Source organism: Manacus vitellinus, unplaced genomic scaffold (genome assembly GCF_001715985.3).
Source record: "Manacus vitellinus isolate BGI_N305 unplaced genomic scaffold, ASM171598v3 scaffold_12_pilon, whole genome shotgun sequence".
Taxonomy (NCBI): domain Eukaryota; kingdom Metazoa; phylum Chordata; class Aves; order Passeriformes; family Pipridae; genus Manacus; species Manacus vitellinus.
Genome location: NW_021938949.1, coordinates 16,618,589 through 16,634,406, shown reverse-complemented (window position 1 = coordinate 16,634,406; position 15,818 = coordinate 16,618,589). Strand labels below are relative to the sequence as shown.

The window sequence follows — 15,818 nt, the reverse complement described above, 5'->3', positions numbered from 1 at the left end:
TCTCAGCCAACAAGTCAGTATTACTCTAAATATACTTATCCCACTTGAAGGTTTGCATCAGTACATGAACATATATTTTGCACAGACTCTAAGGCTCAGTACCAGACATTTCCAACTGAAAAAACCTCCACTGCTAAAAGAGGAAGAATTTTTATATGTTACAATTTTAAAATAAAAGTTAATGGGCTGGTCTGTCAGCTCCCATGCTACTTCCCACACCTAAGCTGACATTTACATATCCAATGGAATGAAACAATGCTTTTTAATGAGAGGCACAGCCCATCTTTTTCCTTAGTGAGGAAGAAATAAAATATTTCAAGACAGACAAAGCGTGCCCAAATCCCTTCTGAAGTCTTCAAGGACTTTAAAGCTCTACCAAGATGGTGTTCTCTGATGGGCACAGCCTGAGTTCTAAGATATTTTAAAAAAGAGTCCATGACAGATTCCCTGTCAGTCCATCCCAGAACATCCAAGGGAGTTTAAAGTATTACCCAAGGATGCTCAAGCCAACCTGACTGCTACCTACCACTGTGCTTGTTTTCAGCCCCACAGTCCTTCCTCCTTCCTTGCAGCAGTTTTGGAACTTGTCTGACCCTTTGCAGGATCATTTCAGCCCTTCAAGTCAACAAAAAAATACCCTGAATATCCAGGGAGCACATTGTATGAGCCCATTTCATTTGCACAGGGGAAGGAGAAGCAGATTATCCTCTTGGTGATTAGTGATAACCAGAAACACTACTTGGCACACAGACACCAGAGCACACTTCAGCCCTGAGAATCTCCAGAGATTACCACACTTAGTGTCCCAAACCATAACAGTCTGGGGGGAAAGCAGGGAAATTATCAATTAATGCAACAATAAAAAATGTGACCAAAAATTTTAATGGATGCTACTAGCATATTACTTTTTCTTTAATAAAAGGATCCACAAGAAAAATGCAGGGTTCTCTCCGAATTTCAAAGTCATGATCTACCTTTAGCTGGTGTTGACTGATGGGCATCATCTTGGCAACTTAATTTCAAGAGTGAACCAGAGTTGGCCTTCTGCCCTTTTCCTCTCTTCTTGCCATCTTTCCCTTCCTCTTCATTGTCAGACTCTGAGACCAAAGTATCATCCTCTCCAGGAGACACCTCTTCCACAGGTGGGGAATCTTCAGGCACCAGAGCCAAAGTAACTGTAGCCAGCTGCTCACTCCTGGCCTTCTCTCTCTCAAACTGCCTGTTTAAATCACTCTCCTCTGCAAGAATGTGTGAGATGTACTTTGTTGTCCTTTGCCGACCTTCATCCTCCATAAAACCCTGAGGAAACAGTTGGAATGTTATTTTACCACCTGACTTGTCCATTCTTGAAGTGTTCTGCAGCACCAACAGTGGGAAAATTTTCTACCTGTTCTCCCCTCACATCAAAAAATATCAGGTTATTTTTTTTTTCCTAAGTAAGAAAAATGTCACGAACCTTAACATATAGAAATCAGAAGGCATTCTGTGCTTGAAAACCAAATAAATCTGCATTACCTGCACACTAGAAGGAAACACCCACGGTATGTGGGATGTAGAAAAGTCTAAGGAAGAACAAACTATATGTATTCAGACTAGAAAGCAATTTTTTTTCAGGAAAAAAAAAATCTGTGAAATAACTGCAATGCAGAAGGTACCTGAGTGACTCACTCGTGGAGCTGCTGCTGCCCTGTGCTACAACAGGTGCTTCCAAGGATCTAGAAACTCAGACACTTCACCAATCAATGAGGGAAGATTTCACCTTCACAGCTGACTAGTGAAAAGCATGCTTACACATTCTAATGGTTTATATAATTTGTTTGTTTTTAAATTTACAGAACTTTTGACCAAATGACAAGATCTTCCTAAAAAATTCTCTGTTGTGGAAAGGGGCAGATGGGTGCATGCAAGAAATGACAGCTGGATTGGTCTTGTGAAATTAAAAAAATACTGAAATATCTGGAAATAAGAAGTTTAATCACCATAGCCTTTATGAAAGTCACTGTTTTGTTCTGGAATTTACTGGCTTTTTCAAAAGGCAAGTAGATTAATGATTTTAAATGCACAGAGGGTCTTTGAGAAGATCCTCCAGTAGAGGATCTTGCAAAATAGAGGTTGTCTTATAGTCAAAAATGAAGCAAAGTGGCTCTTTTGAGTTGAGAGACAGTTATGTTCATGTCCATGAAGTATCAGCCTCCAGGTCACTTGGGTTACCACTGATCACAGTGAATGACTCAGGTTAGGTTGCTGAGGGCAGGCTGAGCAGGGTTGAGGCCAGTTTCTCTGCCCTGTCTCTTTTTGGAAGGCAGATCTTTATTAATTAAGCACCCAGTTACAAACCAATGTAAAATATTTGTACATCTGGGCCAGTGAACTATTAAATGTCAGGCAGCTGCTCAGCAATGAGTAAAGCAAAGGGATGCTACAGGAGCAGGAATGTTACAGTCTCAAATCCCTGCTATTTCCAGTGTTTGAGGTTAACAACGTTATAATGTATTCCCACAGTAACCGCAATTGTATCTTCAGTTTCAATAAGTATTTAAATTATTTTATTTTTGCCTTACCTTGACAACCTTGTACCTGTCCAGAAGTCGACAGAGCATCCTGGCTTCCAGCTTCCCCACATTCATAGCCAAGCGAATTTCTGCCTGAGAAATACCTTTGGTTCCTCTGCTTTCAACTGTTTCAGAAAGGAAAACCAACAAATATCTCAGGGAAATAATCTGACTGAATTATATATACATATATTTGTGTGTACATTAATATTTGCTCTGAACAACCATATGTGCCAGAATATTAAATTTAAGATTCCCCACTCACTAAAGACATTTTCACAGACATAAACAATATTCAGCCAAAACACAGTTTTACATGAAGCAGTGCCCAGCAGAATGAGGTCTGGAGGCAGAAGCTTCAAAACAGAAGCAGGGGTGAATTCTTCCCCTGACAGCTTTCCACAGTTAGATATTAATTTCTCCATTTTGAAAGGAAAAGATAGAAGAATAAGGAGCATTGTTTTCTTCATCATTTTTTCTCATCCCACCACAACACCTTGTTTCTTTCCTGCTGGTTTTTTTGGGTGGTATTGAATAGTTGATAAGCTCCCAGGAAGGGATAAACTCCAGTCTAATCTGGATATAAAGCTCATTTTGCTATGAAAAATTGACACTTTCTGATGCAAAAGCAACCAGAACTTAAAAGCCCTGCAACATATACATTTCTTTTATACACACAAGGAGTAAGAAGATAATTGGAAAAGTCTTAGGGTGTCTTACTACAGCACCTACTTAGCTCATAAGCCTGGGTGAGCATGTCCCTTTCACAAACAATATCCACAGGCTGAACAGTTTTTGTCATGATCTCTTCTTCATCATCATCATGATAATCTTCCATTTTCTTCCGAAATTCCTTCAGCAGTTTAAGGCAACGGACCATGACATCAGTCCCTGTGAAACAGGAATGCCAGTAACAACTCCCAACAAAATGCAGGGGGTGTGCACGTGTTTACACCATTTTATCTCTTTCAGCAGCATGGAGAAGCAGCAGTGCAGTGGGGAACAAACAACTAAAGACAACTGGGTATTTCTAGGACAGGTTTGCAACAGCTTTTCCCATATATGAATTGTTGAGGTACTCCAAACCTTCCCATCTGTGTCAATTCTAAGACTGCCCAGTAGAAGAAATTTCAATAGCACAAATAAATCAATGAAGGGATTAAGTGCTGATCCCCAGTATTACATCTGCAGAACATGTATTTGATTGTAAGATCACTCACTGGGTATAAACCCACTCTTTTTTACAAGGACAGAACACACTGCTGCCCACAGCCACGAGATTCTCATACATGATTTTCTTCCACATCTTAACATGCTACTGTCCACTGGCTGTGCTGTAGTAACTCTCCACTCACTGGGACCTCACAGAAAAGAAGGGTAGAGTGGGGACAGATGGCTCCAGGAGAGCTGGACAGACCCTGCTCCCTGACACAAGGATGACCTCCTCTCACCAGTGTCATCAAGCTCCTGCTGAACCATTTCAGAGAGCAGTGGTAAAGCAGAACTGGGTTATTGTACACTGCCAGCTTAGCAAGCTGCAGTGATTCAGCAGCTACTGCAGAAGCAGCCAATTCATCCTGCAGCAGTGGGTGGAACATCCACAGCCATCCCTGCTCCTCTGGTCCAGCTGTGACAATGCCAGGTGACAGCTTTAGCTGAAACCACGGGGGTTTCAGCTGATGAATTTTGTCTTAGGTATACATGTATGAGCAGTTACTGATGCCCAGCTGACACCAAGTTAACCCACAGTACCTGACCATGTGACTGAGCCCCAGGCCAGATGATTCCATTATTCTTCCTTGACCCGAATCCTTTCCCTAAGATGCTGCTTAGGACAGTAATTGAGTGCTGACATTTTGGTAGGCTTGCTGGCACTGTTATTATATCCTTTGTATTTCTACAGCCCATTAAATTTCACTTGAAGCAGCATTTGAAAAAACAAACAAACAAAAAAATCCCCCAAGAAAAAAATCCCCCAAAACAAACCAATTCTTTTTCCTTTAGCTCTTTCTGTCCAATAATATTCTTCCCATAGCAGATGCTCTGGCTTCATCCTCAGTGTGTCCCACATATTTCTATCTGCTTTCCTGTATAACTCCAGAGATTAAACTATCTTGATCTCTGATGAAAATCAGCTATTATTAATTCATCCTCCTTTAATACCTAGTGTTTTTAAGGCATTTTTGTGGATTTTCAGCTTTTACATCTGTAAGATGGAATTACCATTCAAGCAAAAGATTCATCAAGTGGCATTTTTCATGACAAACTTAAGCAGTAAATGCAGCTGCTGTTTTGCCAATCTCTGACAGAACATAAAACATCACTGCCTTGGGGGCTGCCACCAAGTTTGTTAAGTGGACTTGTATTTTCTTGTCTTCTAAATAAATACCTTGATAGGAAGTTAAAAGTTTTTACTACTGACCATAAACTGTCTTTTAGCAGTACTATTTAGTCTTTTGGGCTTTATTTGCAAGTGTTTTCAGCTCGTTAGAACCTCTCTGGAACTTAAGTCAGCAGGAGGAATTACAAACAGATATAACCAGGTGCAAAGCTACTCACAGGTAGTGTAAGACAGAACCAAGGATTTGGTCCATGCCAGTGCTAAGTGGTGTGACTAAAGGGCATCTAAGTCTGTAAAGGTTGTATAAGAGGCTGTCATACAACCACTGCATGTTGAGACACTTGCTCAAACCAGAAATACATCAACTATGCACAATCCATATTTTGTAAACCATCTGCTGATACTTTTCCCCATATATTTTACGGGATACTGATCTAGTCTAGAACATCGAGGATCTCCACTGCTTTCTTCAAGCTGTGAACTTAAATGAGTTTTCCTGTGTAAAACTCCCTCTGACATTCTTATGGAAGGAGAGGGATCTGTACCTTTCATGACAAAGCAACTCAGTCACTCCCCTATTTGTTCAGCACAATGTGGGTGATTTCTCTCTCAACCATGCTCAGTGCTGTACCTACTTTTGACCTCTGCTTCTCTTTGTTCATAATACATTTTCCTTCTAGAGAATTTCCCTTCCCTGACTTAATAGATTTGAAGGAATTTGTCTTATCCAGCCTTAATCCAAATCCATGTAACTGGCATTAACTTTTGTCTTGAAGTTCTCATGGTTTTATTGGCTCTTTCCCTTTCTCCTTTCATATCCCTCCTTTTCACAAAGACTGCGTAATTTGCAATGTTCAGTTCATATCAGATTTATTTCCTCCCCCCAAAAAAAAGTTCACTATGTCTCTAAAAACCATACTGTTCACCTTTTAGAACTATTGTATTTTTAACCCTGCAAATCTGCCTCTTAGGATGTTCTGTGATTAAAGATTTGGTTTAGATTTCTTTCAGCAATTGCATTAATTCCATTGGTGATACTGTCTTTCCTCATATTTTCTATTATTATTTCTTGTAGTTTGTTCCCCATGCAAGTTTTATCTGCATCTTTTTCTGAGAGCAGCTGCTTTCTTTTGTTCCCTTTCTTCACGCAGTTCTGCCTTTCTTTGTCTTTTCGCTACATTTTTGGAAGTTTTCAGCAGTTCTTGTAACCAATTAAATTTGAATTCAAAGCTGGTTATGCATTAGCCATCCCTCAGCAGACTGTGGCTTTTTTGGATAGTAGCTGTTGGGTATCTTGCTTACCTTGACCCTGAGATTGGCTGTTTGTTAGAGCATGGAGCTAAAAATGCCAAGGCTGTGGGTTTGATCCCTGTACAGGTCAAGAGTTGGACTTGATGATCCTTGTGGGTCCCTTCCAACCCAGAATATTCTGTGTTCTGTGAATTCCCAGGCAGTGCTGCAGGAGCTTACTTCCATATTTTGATAAGAACTTCCCAGAGAAACTTTGTATTCTCATGACTTTAGAAAAAGTCACAACCAAGATGGTCTGTGTTTTTAGCTTATTTCATACATTTTTTTTCAAGTTTATTGACTTGTCATTCAACTTCAACCTGAGAGGTCAGCAGACTGCTGAGAGAGTTCCTGCTCTCTCTATTGGCTTGAGTAGTCTTAGGTCACATCTACTGAAACACCTTACATTTATATCCAACAAATTTGCATCCATTCCTTAAAAACCTGGAGCAAATGTTTAATTCAAGTGGGTTGCAGCTTTAGTAACACATTTATCTACATAACTGCATAGACAGATTTCACTCACACCTCTTTTAATTTAAGATATGAAGCTTACAGATAGAATGACATCAACATAATTACACAAGAGGAAAGCACAAATATGGTTCTTGTTACCTTTCTTTGTCTTGTAGGGTCCTCCACTGGGGTGGATGTCCTGCAGTGGCACAGATATGACCTTGGCCAGGCCAGCATTCATCATGTACTGATACAGACGTTTGAAAGTCCTCTCACAAAGGCCCTGGTGCAAAGAGAAATGGCAAAAGTCACTGCAGCCCAAAAGCCTCACCTGCTGCTGATCAAAGCATCAAAGACATTCCTACTACCTGTTCTTAAAACACAGTGTTCTGGGGGAGGATATCCAAAAAGGAACTTAAAAGCCTGTTAGTGTAGACACTGGGCAGAACATGAGATGTTTCTGGAGGGTGTTGTATTCCTCCAACTCTGTCATCCAAACAAGCAGTTTGTTTGTTTTCTTACTTGGACAAGTAAGAAATGCACGGTGATATTCATTGACAAAACATTTCTGAAGCTATGGATGGAACAGAACTCCTTCCCTATGACAAACACCAACAGTAACTTGATCTAGTAGGTTTTTAAGATCCTTCTTTTGATATCCTCCCCCAGAACTTTGTGCAATTTTAAAAAGCAGGCAGTAAGAATGAGTGCCTTTGATACTAATTATCTAGATTCTACTGAGTGAGAATTTGAAAGAGGAATGAATCTCACCAATTCTTCCCTCAAGTTTCCTAATGTTTCCATCTGGTTTGAACGAGCACTTAGCATACTTGCGAGCTTCTCCATTAGAATATCATATTTGCTCCTCCTAACCAAGAAAAGAAAATTATTTTACATGTAAGTATGCACATAGCTTCATAAAAATGAGTTGTAGCTTTACAAAATGTCAGTCACTAGAGAAAGTATGCTAAGTGTTCTCAGATTGGTTTAGGAATTAGTTTTCTTTCCTTCTGTGAAGAGCACATGAGAGAATTTGTCACTGAGAAGAGATCTCAGCCAAGGGAACAGTGACTAAGCCCAAGCTGTTACTTCACTAGCAATGCACAGAAGCACAAGTTCTAATTATAAACAAGATAAGAAAACAAAACAAAAAAATCTATTAGAAACGTGTTGGAAGTGAAAACACTCAAAATTAACAGAATAATCAGTGCTACAATAAGAAAAGTTAGGTTTATGTAGGCAGGTGACAGGCACTGGAATATTCTACTGAACTGTCTGGCATTCGGAAGAGGAGTTAAAGGAATTGAAGAGAGTCAACATCAGGAAACTTTGATGGTTCTGTGAAAACAGAGCAATCTCTCATCATAGTAAAAGGTCACAGTCTGCCCAGCAGACCTTTAAAACATACCTGTCAGCATGAAAGCGAGTCAGAAGCAGAAGAATTGAGTGCTGCTGTGCTCCACTTGGCAGACGTATGACGTGGGATTGCATTGTTATGAGACCATTTCTGTCCAATACTCTTCGGTGATAATGAAGTTTTCCAGCATCCACTCTAAAAAAAAAGATGGCAAGACAAAGATGGTAAGATATAGGCATAGAAACTTCTGCAAATAATTTTAATTATCCAGTACCCCAGAACACTTTACCTAAATTTCTATGGTCTTAGCGATAGTGACAAACTCAAAATTTTCAAAGTGACAAACTCAAAATTAGGCAGTGTCAAAATTAAGAAAACCTGTGAAATTTATTTTCATAGTTAATCCAATAAATAGAGAGAAATACCTCTGATTTTAACCCAGAGTCTAGGCACAGAGTGTCATGACATGGTTTGATGAGAGAGTTGAATCAGTATTGTATCCCCATGCCCCCTTTCTCCATCCTGTCTTTTACCTCCTGGCTACACCACAATCACTATCCTCCTTGTAATACCTCTGACATTCATCTCACTCCTTGCTGAGCTGACCTGGGCCACCAAACTGACAGAAAATCATCCACAAAAGATTAACCCTCTACCTCCATCATACAAATTACATAAAAGAGTTTCCTAAGTGGTACAAAACAGTGCCAGGTGGTTTGCAAGCTACAACCCACTTATGTCCTAAAAGCAGGGAATCCTTACAGCAATGCTAATATTCTGCAGAACTTCAGAAGTTCTCTAAGAGGCTGTGTAACACTCCCTTCATCAACAAAATACATGGCCTGGTTTGGAGGCTGGTAACTCAGGCTCCCACTCATTTGGACAAATATGTCACACAGGGAAATGCTGGGGACAAAATATGGGCATCCAAGAATCTCTCCAGGACTTGGGCAGGATAAGATGCTTTCTCAGCAGCTTAGAAAAGGAAATGAAAATCATTGTTCCATCCTAAATTTGAAGAAAAAGTTATTCAGAGAAAGCAAGAACTTCCATAAATCAGAAACTTGTGTATTGACCTAACAGACAATTTCTGGAAGTATAATGAACTCAAGGGTGAGACCAGCATAGTTCCAGCAATACAGGCTCCAAGAACCAAGTACTCCTGGTAGTAAGGATGAAACACTACCAGTACACACAGGATTTCAAATCAATACACAGGAATAGTCAAAAATAACCAGTGGCAACTTGTTAGCTTTGACTTAATTCACGGACAAAAATGCAAACTTACTTGAAAGCCCCACTGTGAAGGTCCCTCTGGAGCTCTCCCTGCCATCGAGCACGGCCCAAACGCTCCAGGATACAGTAGGAGAAGTCAGGGAGTTTTAAGTCAGGGTCCCCCTCCCAGCCTATTAAAGCTCTGTAACGCTGGTCTTGGGAAGCAACAATGACTAGTTTCTCTCCCCATCTGAGAAACAGAAGGAAGAGTAATATATTGTTATTAGTTCCATAAAAACAGAGAGGTCAATCCCTTTCTCCCCACAAACACCATTCTTGATATAATCTGTACAAACTGGGCAAGGACTTAAAAAAAATCCCTTAAAGGTATTTTAATGCCAGGTATAAGGATTTCACTCACTTTTCAACAGCTTCTTTGTAAGTATAACAAGGCTGCAAATCCTTCCTCCTTATCTGATCAGTGATATCTACTCTCTCTTTAAAATACTGGCAGGAACCTTGTATGCCATCTTTGTTATCCAAAATCATGTGGACAGGATAAATATCATCTGAAGCAACAGGATCCCTTTTGGTTTCCAGTATTCCTGTTTCAAGGTCTATTTCTTCATATCTGGAATAAAAGCAGAGAGCTAGCACTTAACCAAGCAAGGAGAAATGAAAGATTGTCACAAGCAATGCTGATAACTGAAACATTGTCACAAACAATGCTGATAACCCTATGGAGCACCTTGGAAAAATGAAGCTCTTTTGAGATATCAAAACTGGAAAAACACAAAGAGCAGCGCTGTGCTCCTCAAGTACAACCCAACCCCAGCGTGCAGGAGGCAGAAGGAGGGGGATACACTATTCAATCTTCAAAAACTCAAGGATACTGAAGTGGTGGGAATAAGAGAAACACACAGTTCATAGAGAAGGAAAACAACAGGTACATCCACCCTGATGAACGGGGACATGTAAATTCTGGCTGTAAGTGGCAAGCAGATATTTGAATGGAAATCTGGTCAGGACTCACAAAGAGGTCACAGAACCACCAAGGCTGGAAGAGAACCTTAAGATCATCCAGTCCCAACCACCTACGGTAAGCCTTAAACCACTAAATCACATCACACAGCGCCAGACCCACACTCCTCTCAAACACCTCCAGGGGCGGTGCCTCCAGCACCTCCAGGGCAACCCATTCCAGTGCCTGACCACCGTAACAGTGACGGATTTTCTCTAATATCTAAAATCAGCTCCGGAGCCACACTCCGCCCTTCCTGCTGTCCCCGACCCAGCCGAGCTGTGCGGCAGTGGCGAGGAGGCCAGCCCGGCACCAGGCCCGGGTTCCCCCGGCTCGGGCTCGCCGCCCCCACCGTGCCACTCACCCGTCTGCAGGGGGAGCGGCGGCCGCGGCCGCGGCAGGCGGCTAGAAGCGCAGGTCGGGCCTGGGCGCTGAGCGCGGCCGCAGAGCAGATGCTGCGCTGTCGGGCCTCCACGCAGCGGGAAGGGCGGCGAGCGGGCGGCCAGGCAAGTGCCAGAGCCGGCCGGTTGACTGCCGTCCAGCCCCGCCAGGGCCACCTCGCTCCAGCAGCGCCCACAGCGCGCTCCATGGCCCACAACCCTCCCGGCCGCCGCTCCGGCCCGGCGCGCAGACTGCACGGCCGGCGGCCGCCGACCGTCACCGGGGAAACGAGCAACAGGAGCGGCCGAGCCCCGGCGGGACGGACCGGGCCGGGCCGGGCCGCGCCGTGCGGGGAGCTGTGCCCTCGCGTCAAGTGCTGTCCGGGGCTCGCCTGGGGGTCGTGTCATCCGGGGCGTGCCCGTCCGGTGGCTCTCCTCCGGTGTCCGTGTCTGTCCAGGGGTGCGTGTCCTTCGGAAGACTCTGCCCCGGCTGGTCCATCTCGGTCCGGGGGCTCTGTCCAGGGTCAGTGTCCATCGGGGGGCTGTGCCTGGGGCCAGTGCCCATCCTGGGGCTGTGTCCGTCCGAGGGTTCTGCTCTGGGGTCAGTGTCCGTTCGGGGGCTTTGTCCCTCCGGGGGCTTTGCTCCGAGGCTGTGCCCCGGTGCCCGTGTCCGTCCGGGAGTTCGTGTCCGTCTGGAGACCCCCGGCTGGTCAGTGTCGGTCCCGGGGCTCTGCCCGGGGATCAATGTCCATCCAGGGTCCGTGTCCATCCAGGGTCCTTGTAGGTCCAGGCGCTCTGCCCGGGGATCAGTGTCCATCCAGGGTTCGTGTCCATCCAGGGTCCGTGTGGGTCCCGGGGCTCTGCCCGGGGTTCAGTGTCCATCCAGGGTCCGTGTCCATCCAGGGTCCTTGTAGGTCCAGGCGCTCTGCCCGGGGATCAGTGTCCATCCAGGGTTCGTGTCCATCCAGGGTCCGTGTGGGTCCCGGGGCTCTGCCCGGGGATCGGTGTCCATCCAGGGTCCGTGTCCATCCAGGGTCCGTGTCGGTCCCGGGGCTCTGCTTGCGGCTCCCCCTCCGCTGCAGAGCCCAGCGGGGTCGGTCCCGAGCCCGTCGGGGGGTCTCGGCCCCAGATACCCCGCGGTCGGTAGAAGACAAAGTACGGGGATCCTTTGTTTGGATAAGATGTGTTGGTGTCACATTTTAACTTGCTGAGTGCGTGAGAGAACGCCCCAGCTCAACTCGCGGCAGGGCTCTGGGATGCTTGGTGGGGATGGCTGGAAAGGGTCGTGTTTCCTGAAAGGGGAAGTAAAATCTTTAATTAGGCACTTTGAAAGTACACAGCCTCTGCAGCGAGTAAGCTGTAGAATTAACTCACCTCGTGAGCAGTACCAGTGCAGGGAGATCACCCCACAGTTGGACACTGAGGAAGCTTCAGCCTGTGCCCCAGGGTTGACTTGCTCATCAGGTCTTGGGTTATAAACTCGTTATATAGCATATGCCTTCCACTCTTAGTATTTTTAGGTTCTTCAGGAGCTTGTGAAGTGAAGGGTTCTGAAAAATAGGTAAAAACAACTACAGTTTCCTCTGTTCTTCAGGAGCTTTATTTGCTGCACTGACAGGTTTATGCCTTGTTGAAGGAGGAACATTTTTCAGGTTATACATTCTCATCTATTGAGGGTGCAAGACCAGTGGTACTCCATAACAAATCATTCAGCCTGACAATTATATTCTTATTTCAGCTTTATATTAAGACATGGTGACTGACTTTGATGAAAAACATGACGAATACTTAATATCCCTTCAGCAGAGAAACAGGTAAGACACACATTTGTTACCCCCATTGGGTGTGAAATATGTGTTCTATTCTATCAAATACCAGCAGTTGTGGTGCACAGTCTGACTTGCTGTGCTTCAAAGCATTCAGGTGTTTCTCTCTTCTTCTCTTTGTTTGCTAAACACATCAAAGTTCTTATTTCTAGAGGAGACCATGATGTTTCTTCAGTATTTAAAGTATAAATACATTTAGTAATAAAATAGTTTGCTGGCTGACAGGGAAGATTTTTGTTTGTAGAGCAAAAACTTGTAGATTTAGAGGTAACTGGCAGCTCATGATGTGTGAGGATATAGTTATGAGGAAAGGTTTTTATGTTGTCAGAAATACAGAAAAGTGGGAGATGAGGACATCCAGGTTGCTTTTGCAAACTTCAGTGTCTTTCAGACAAGTTTCAAACATTTCTTTTACTGTTTGTTCTTATGTACTTTCCTGTCATTGTACCCTGGAGAGATGAACTTCTTAGTTAATTCAGAAGGGCCTGCAAAACTTTCTTATTGGATTCCCTCCTTTACCACAAGCCACAAGATTTTTACTCAAATTCTGTAATGAACTGGTTCAGTGAAAAGACAAAAAAAAACTTAGAAAGCCACAGTTATGCTAAAAAAAAAAAAATCCCATTTTTGTGAGCACGGGTTTCTTTTAGTATAGTATCCCGAGTCAGTTTTTGAAGAGAATAAAACCAATCTATTTAATGATTGAAACAACCTGCATCCTTAGTATCAGAGCTCTAATTCTGGATTATGAATTACAGGACAACAAGCAGGTGTTGCACCTTGCACTGCAGGTATGCTGGGGGCATTTGGTGTTGAACACATCTGACAGTTTGGGATAGTGGGGCTGCAGAGCTGCCTGTGTGGGAGCTGGTCAGGCTCCTGCTGCATCCAAAACTAACAGAAACAGCCCAACTTTGCCACAACTTCACCAGTCAGAGAAGCCTGGGGTGGGTGTAAGAGAGTGGTGGCTGCAGGGGATGGGGGGCTGTGCAGGGCAGGTGCAAATTGTCACCCACAGGATCCCAACCTCCTGGCCTGCAGTCACCTCACCAAAGGAGCTAGGATGGACTGGGTATAAGCCATGGTGAAAGGAGAGAAGATGAGACTTGGAAGAGGGAGGGTAGGTGTTTCACTGAAATTGAGCCCAGGGGAAGGGCATTTTTTAAATATTATTTTACCCAGCCTTCAGTTTTCTGGTGTCTCTAACTGCACTGTTGACTGGGGGCTTTTTACCTCAAGTTTCAAAAAACAAACAATATTTTTCTTTTTTTTTCTTGAAAAAGACTTCAACCATTTTTTTCAAGCTTTTTGGAAATTCTAAGTAAAACTCTGAAAAATTCTTAAGAGGAAAGGTTAAATATGCCAAATACCAATTGGAAAAAAACAATGTGAAATGAGAAACAGCGTGGAAAAAATGTCAGAAGGGAGAGGCTTGGTCAAACTTCATTTTGTCACAGTGTTACAGAACAGGAGCAGATCCTGGAAGCTCTGTTCTTGAAAGTGTTGTTTGAACTGTGAACATATTTTTCACCTCTGTGAGGTGGTGTGTTGTTGTATTTATTGCTGATCTGACCATCTGTACGTGCACCGCGTAAGGACGAATTATTGTCCTTTCTGCTCCAGGTTACTGGAACGGTTAAAGAGAAAAGATCCTGTGCAGATCAGGCTGGAGCAGCTGGAACAAGGCTTTTCTCTCTATGTGAATGGAGCTAATTCAGAGCTGAGAAGCCACCGCCGAAAAACCAACTCCCACGGCTGCCTTAAGAACGAGACAAAGGCCTGCAGGACAAATGGTGAGTTCCGTGGGAGCCTGGCAGAGAGTGCAGGTAGAACTGTTTGAAAACTGCACTCACTGGAGCTGTAATTCAGTTGATGAACTCACTGGCCTGGCTGTGATAAAGAGGCAGCACCATTTGAGCTTGGAATGAAATTCCATGGGACTCTTTCATCCGAGTGCTTAAGCTGGTTGTGTGTGAGGAACAGTCTCAGCAACACCCTGGCAGTTTTTCAGTGGATCCCTGACTAATTCCAAGGTTTAACTTCCCCGCCTCTTCATTTGTTAAACAGCTCTAACTAAAACTAGAAGATTAGAAGTGTATAGAAATTGTCAGTGTAAAATAATGGTGTATCTTTGTCTGAGACATAACACCATTAATAGGATTTAAAATCTGATGGACTTCAATGTTATCTTAAGTCTGGTGTCCTGAGGACAAATGACATTTGATGACATAGACTGTAATCAAATTATGACCTGTAATAGCTGCATTAAGCTCATAAATGATACTTAAGCTATAATAGTTGTCTTAAAAAGGCAGCTAATCTTTATTTAAATATTTGAAGTAAAGAAAATCTACCATTTTCTCCCAGTGATTAGTTGACTTTATCTAAAAATGGGTATTTTGTTTCTAATTTAAGTCTGTCTGTCATTGAGAGCAGTGTAGTGACAGGAATAATTTTGCATGCATGAAGGTATAAAGTATGAGCTTACTGGCCTTCTAATCTATTTAGCATAATGAAAAGAAAGTTGATTTTACTAAATCCTTGTGTAAAGCAGTTTACCAGGCTTAGTCAGTTATATTTACCTTACTACAACCTGTCCCAGAGGGTGTTTTTAATCTGTTGCTGTGTAGATGGTCTGCTTAAGCTTTATTTTCACCTAAAAGTGAAGACAAGGAGTTAAAAAAGTTACTTAATTTGATAATTTATTATGATTGAAAGTTTATTAGTCTCAACAATACTGGAAACTAACTTTTCCTTCAATAACCATGACTCTAACTTAATTTGTCTTTTATTTTGTTTTCCTGCCACACTGGGCACATACTACTTGTATTCAAGTTTAAGTGTGTTCAGCTTAGCTGTGAAACCTCGTGTGTAGTGATGGAAAAAGGTTCATGCTCTTGGATATTGGAAAATGAAGGAAATTTTGTGCCTTGTCACTCTGGGATAATACACTTTGAGGGAGCAAAGCAACACCTTTGGCTTTTTGATCCAGAACTTGTGCAGGGATATTGTGGCAGCAGCTGCAATCGAACTCAGTCAAATTTCCTCTCAGAGTTCTGCTGTGCAGTTGTTATCTCTGAGCTGATCCAAAGTTCATTATTTTTATGGTCACTTGATGCTGTTTGATTCAGTTAAGGTAGAATACTTGTCTTAGGGACCTTTAAAGACTTCAGTTGCAGTCTCTGTTCCTTTCCTCAGCTCCATCAACTTAGAGATTGTGGCATTATCTCTGCAGAAGACAACTCAGTGCTGTTTCTTCCAGTGCTGATGTTTTAAACACATGAAGCTGCAATGGAAGATGTCAACTGAATCATCATCCTGTCGTTTTTCTTCCATTTCATTTTGCCACTGGAGTCCAGAGGGGGAATTATTGTGACCTA

General features: G+C 43.0%; 2 protein-coding genes across 6 annotated transcripts in view; one reads left to right on the top strand and one right to left on the bottom strand.

Annotated features, from left to right (window-relative positions):
• The window catches only part of GTF3C1 (general transcription factor IIIC subunit 1), a 39,959-nt gene extending 28,939 nt beyond the window's left edge, over positions 1-11,020 (bottom strand). Inside the window, exons 1-9 of the mRNA XM_029957856.1 lie at positions 10,503-11,020; positions 9,633-9,842; positions 9,285-9,461; positions 8,048-8,191; positions 7,411-7,507; positions 6,799-6,922; positions 3,285-3,443; positions 2,562-2,677; positions 975-1,299 (exon numbers count right to left, since the gene is read on the bottom strand). Coding sequence (XP_029813716.1) covers positions 975-1,299; positions 2,562-2,677; positions 3,285-3,443; positions 6,799-6,922; positions 7,411-7,507; positions 8,048-8,191; positions 9,285-9,461; positions 9,633-9,842; positions 10,503-11,020 — 1,870 coding nt within the window. The remainder of the gene's footprint in view (positions 1-974; positions 1,300-2,561; positions 2,678-3,284; positions 3,444-6,798; positions 6,923-7,410; positions 7,508-8,047; positions 8,192-9,284; positions 9,462-9,632; positions 9,843-10,502) is intronic.
• The window catches only part of KIAA0556 (KIAA0556 ortholog), a 57,114-nt gene continuing 52,316 nt past the window's right edge, over positions 11,021-15,818 (top strand). For 4 of the 5 annotated variants that reach the window (XM_029957755.1, XM_029957756.1, XM_029957757.1 and 1 more), the window contains exons 1-3: positions 11,021-11,135; positions 12,351-12,426; positions 14,062-14,231. In XM_029957755.1, coding sequence (XP_029813615.1) covers positions 12,365-12,426; positions 14,062-14,231 — 232 coding nt within the window. In that variant the 5' untranslated portion in view covers positions 11,021-11,135; positions 12,351-12,364. The remainder of the gene's footprint in view (positions 11,136-12,350; positions 12,427-14,061; positions 14,232-15,818) is intronic. The other variant, XM_029957754.1, reaches the window with a different exon arrangement.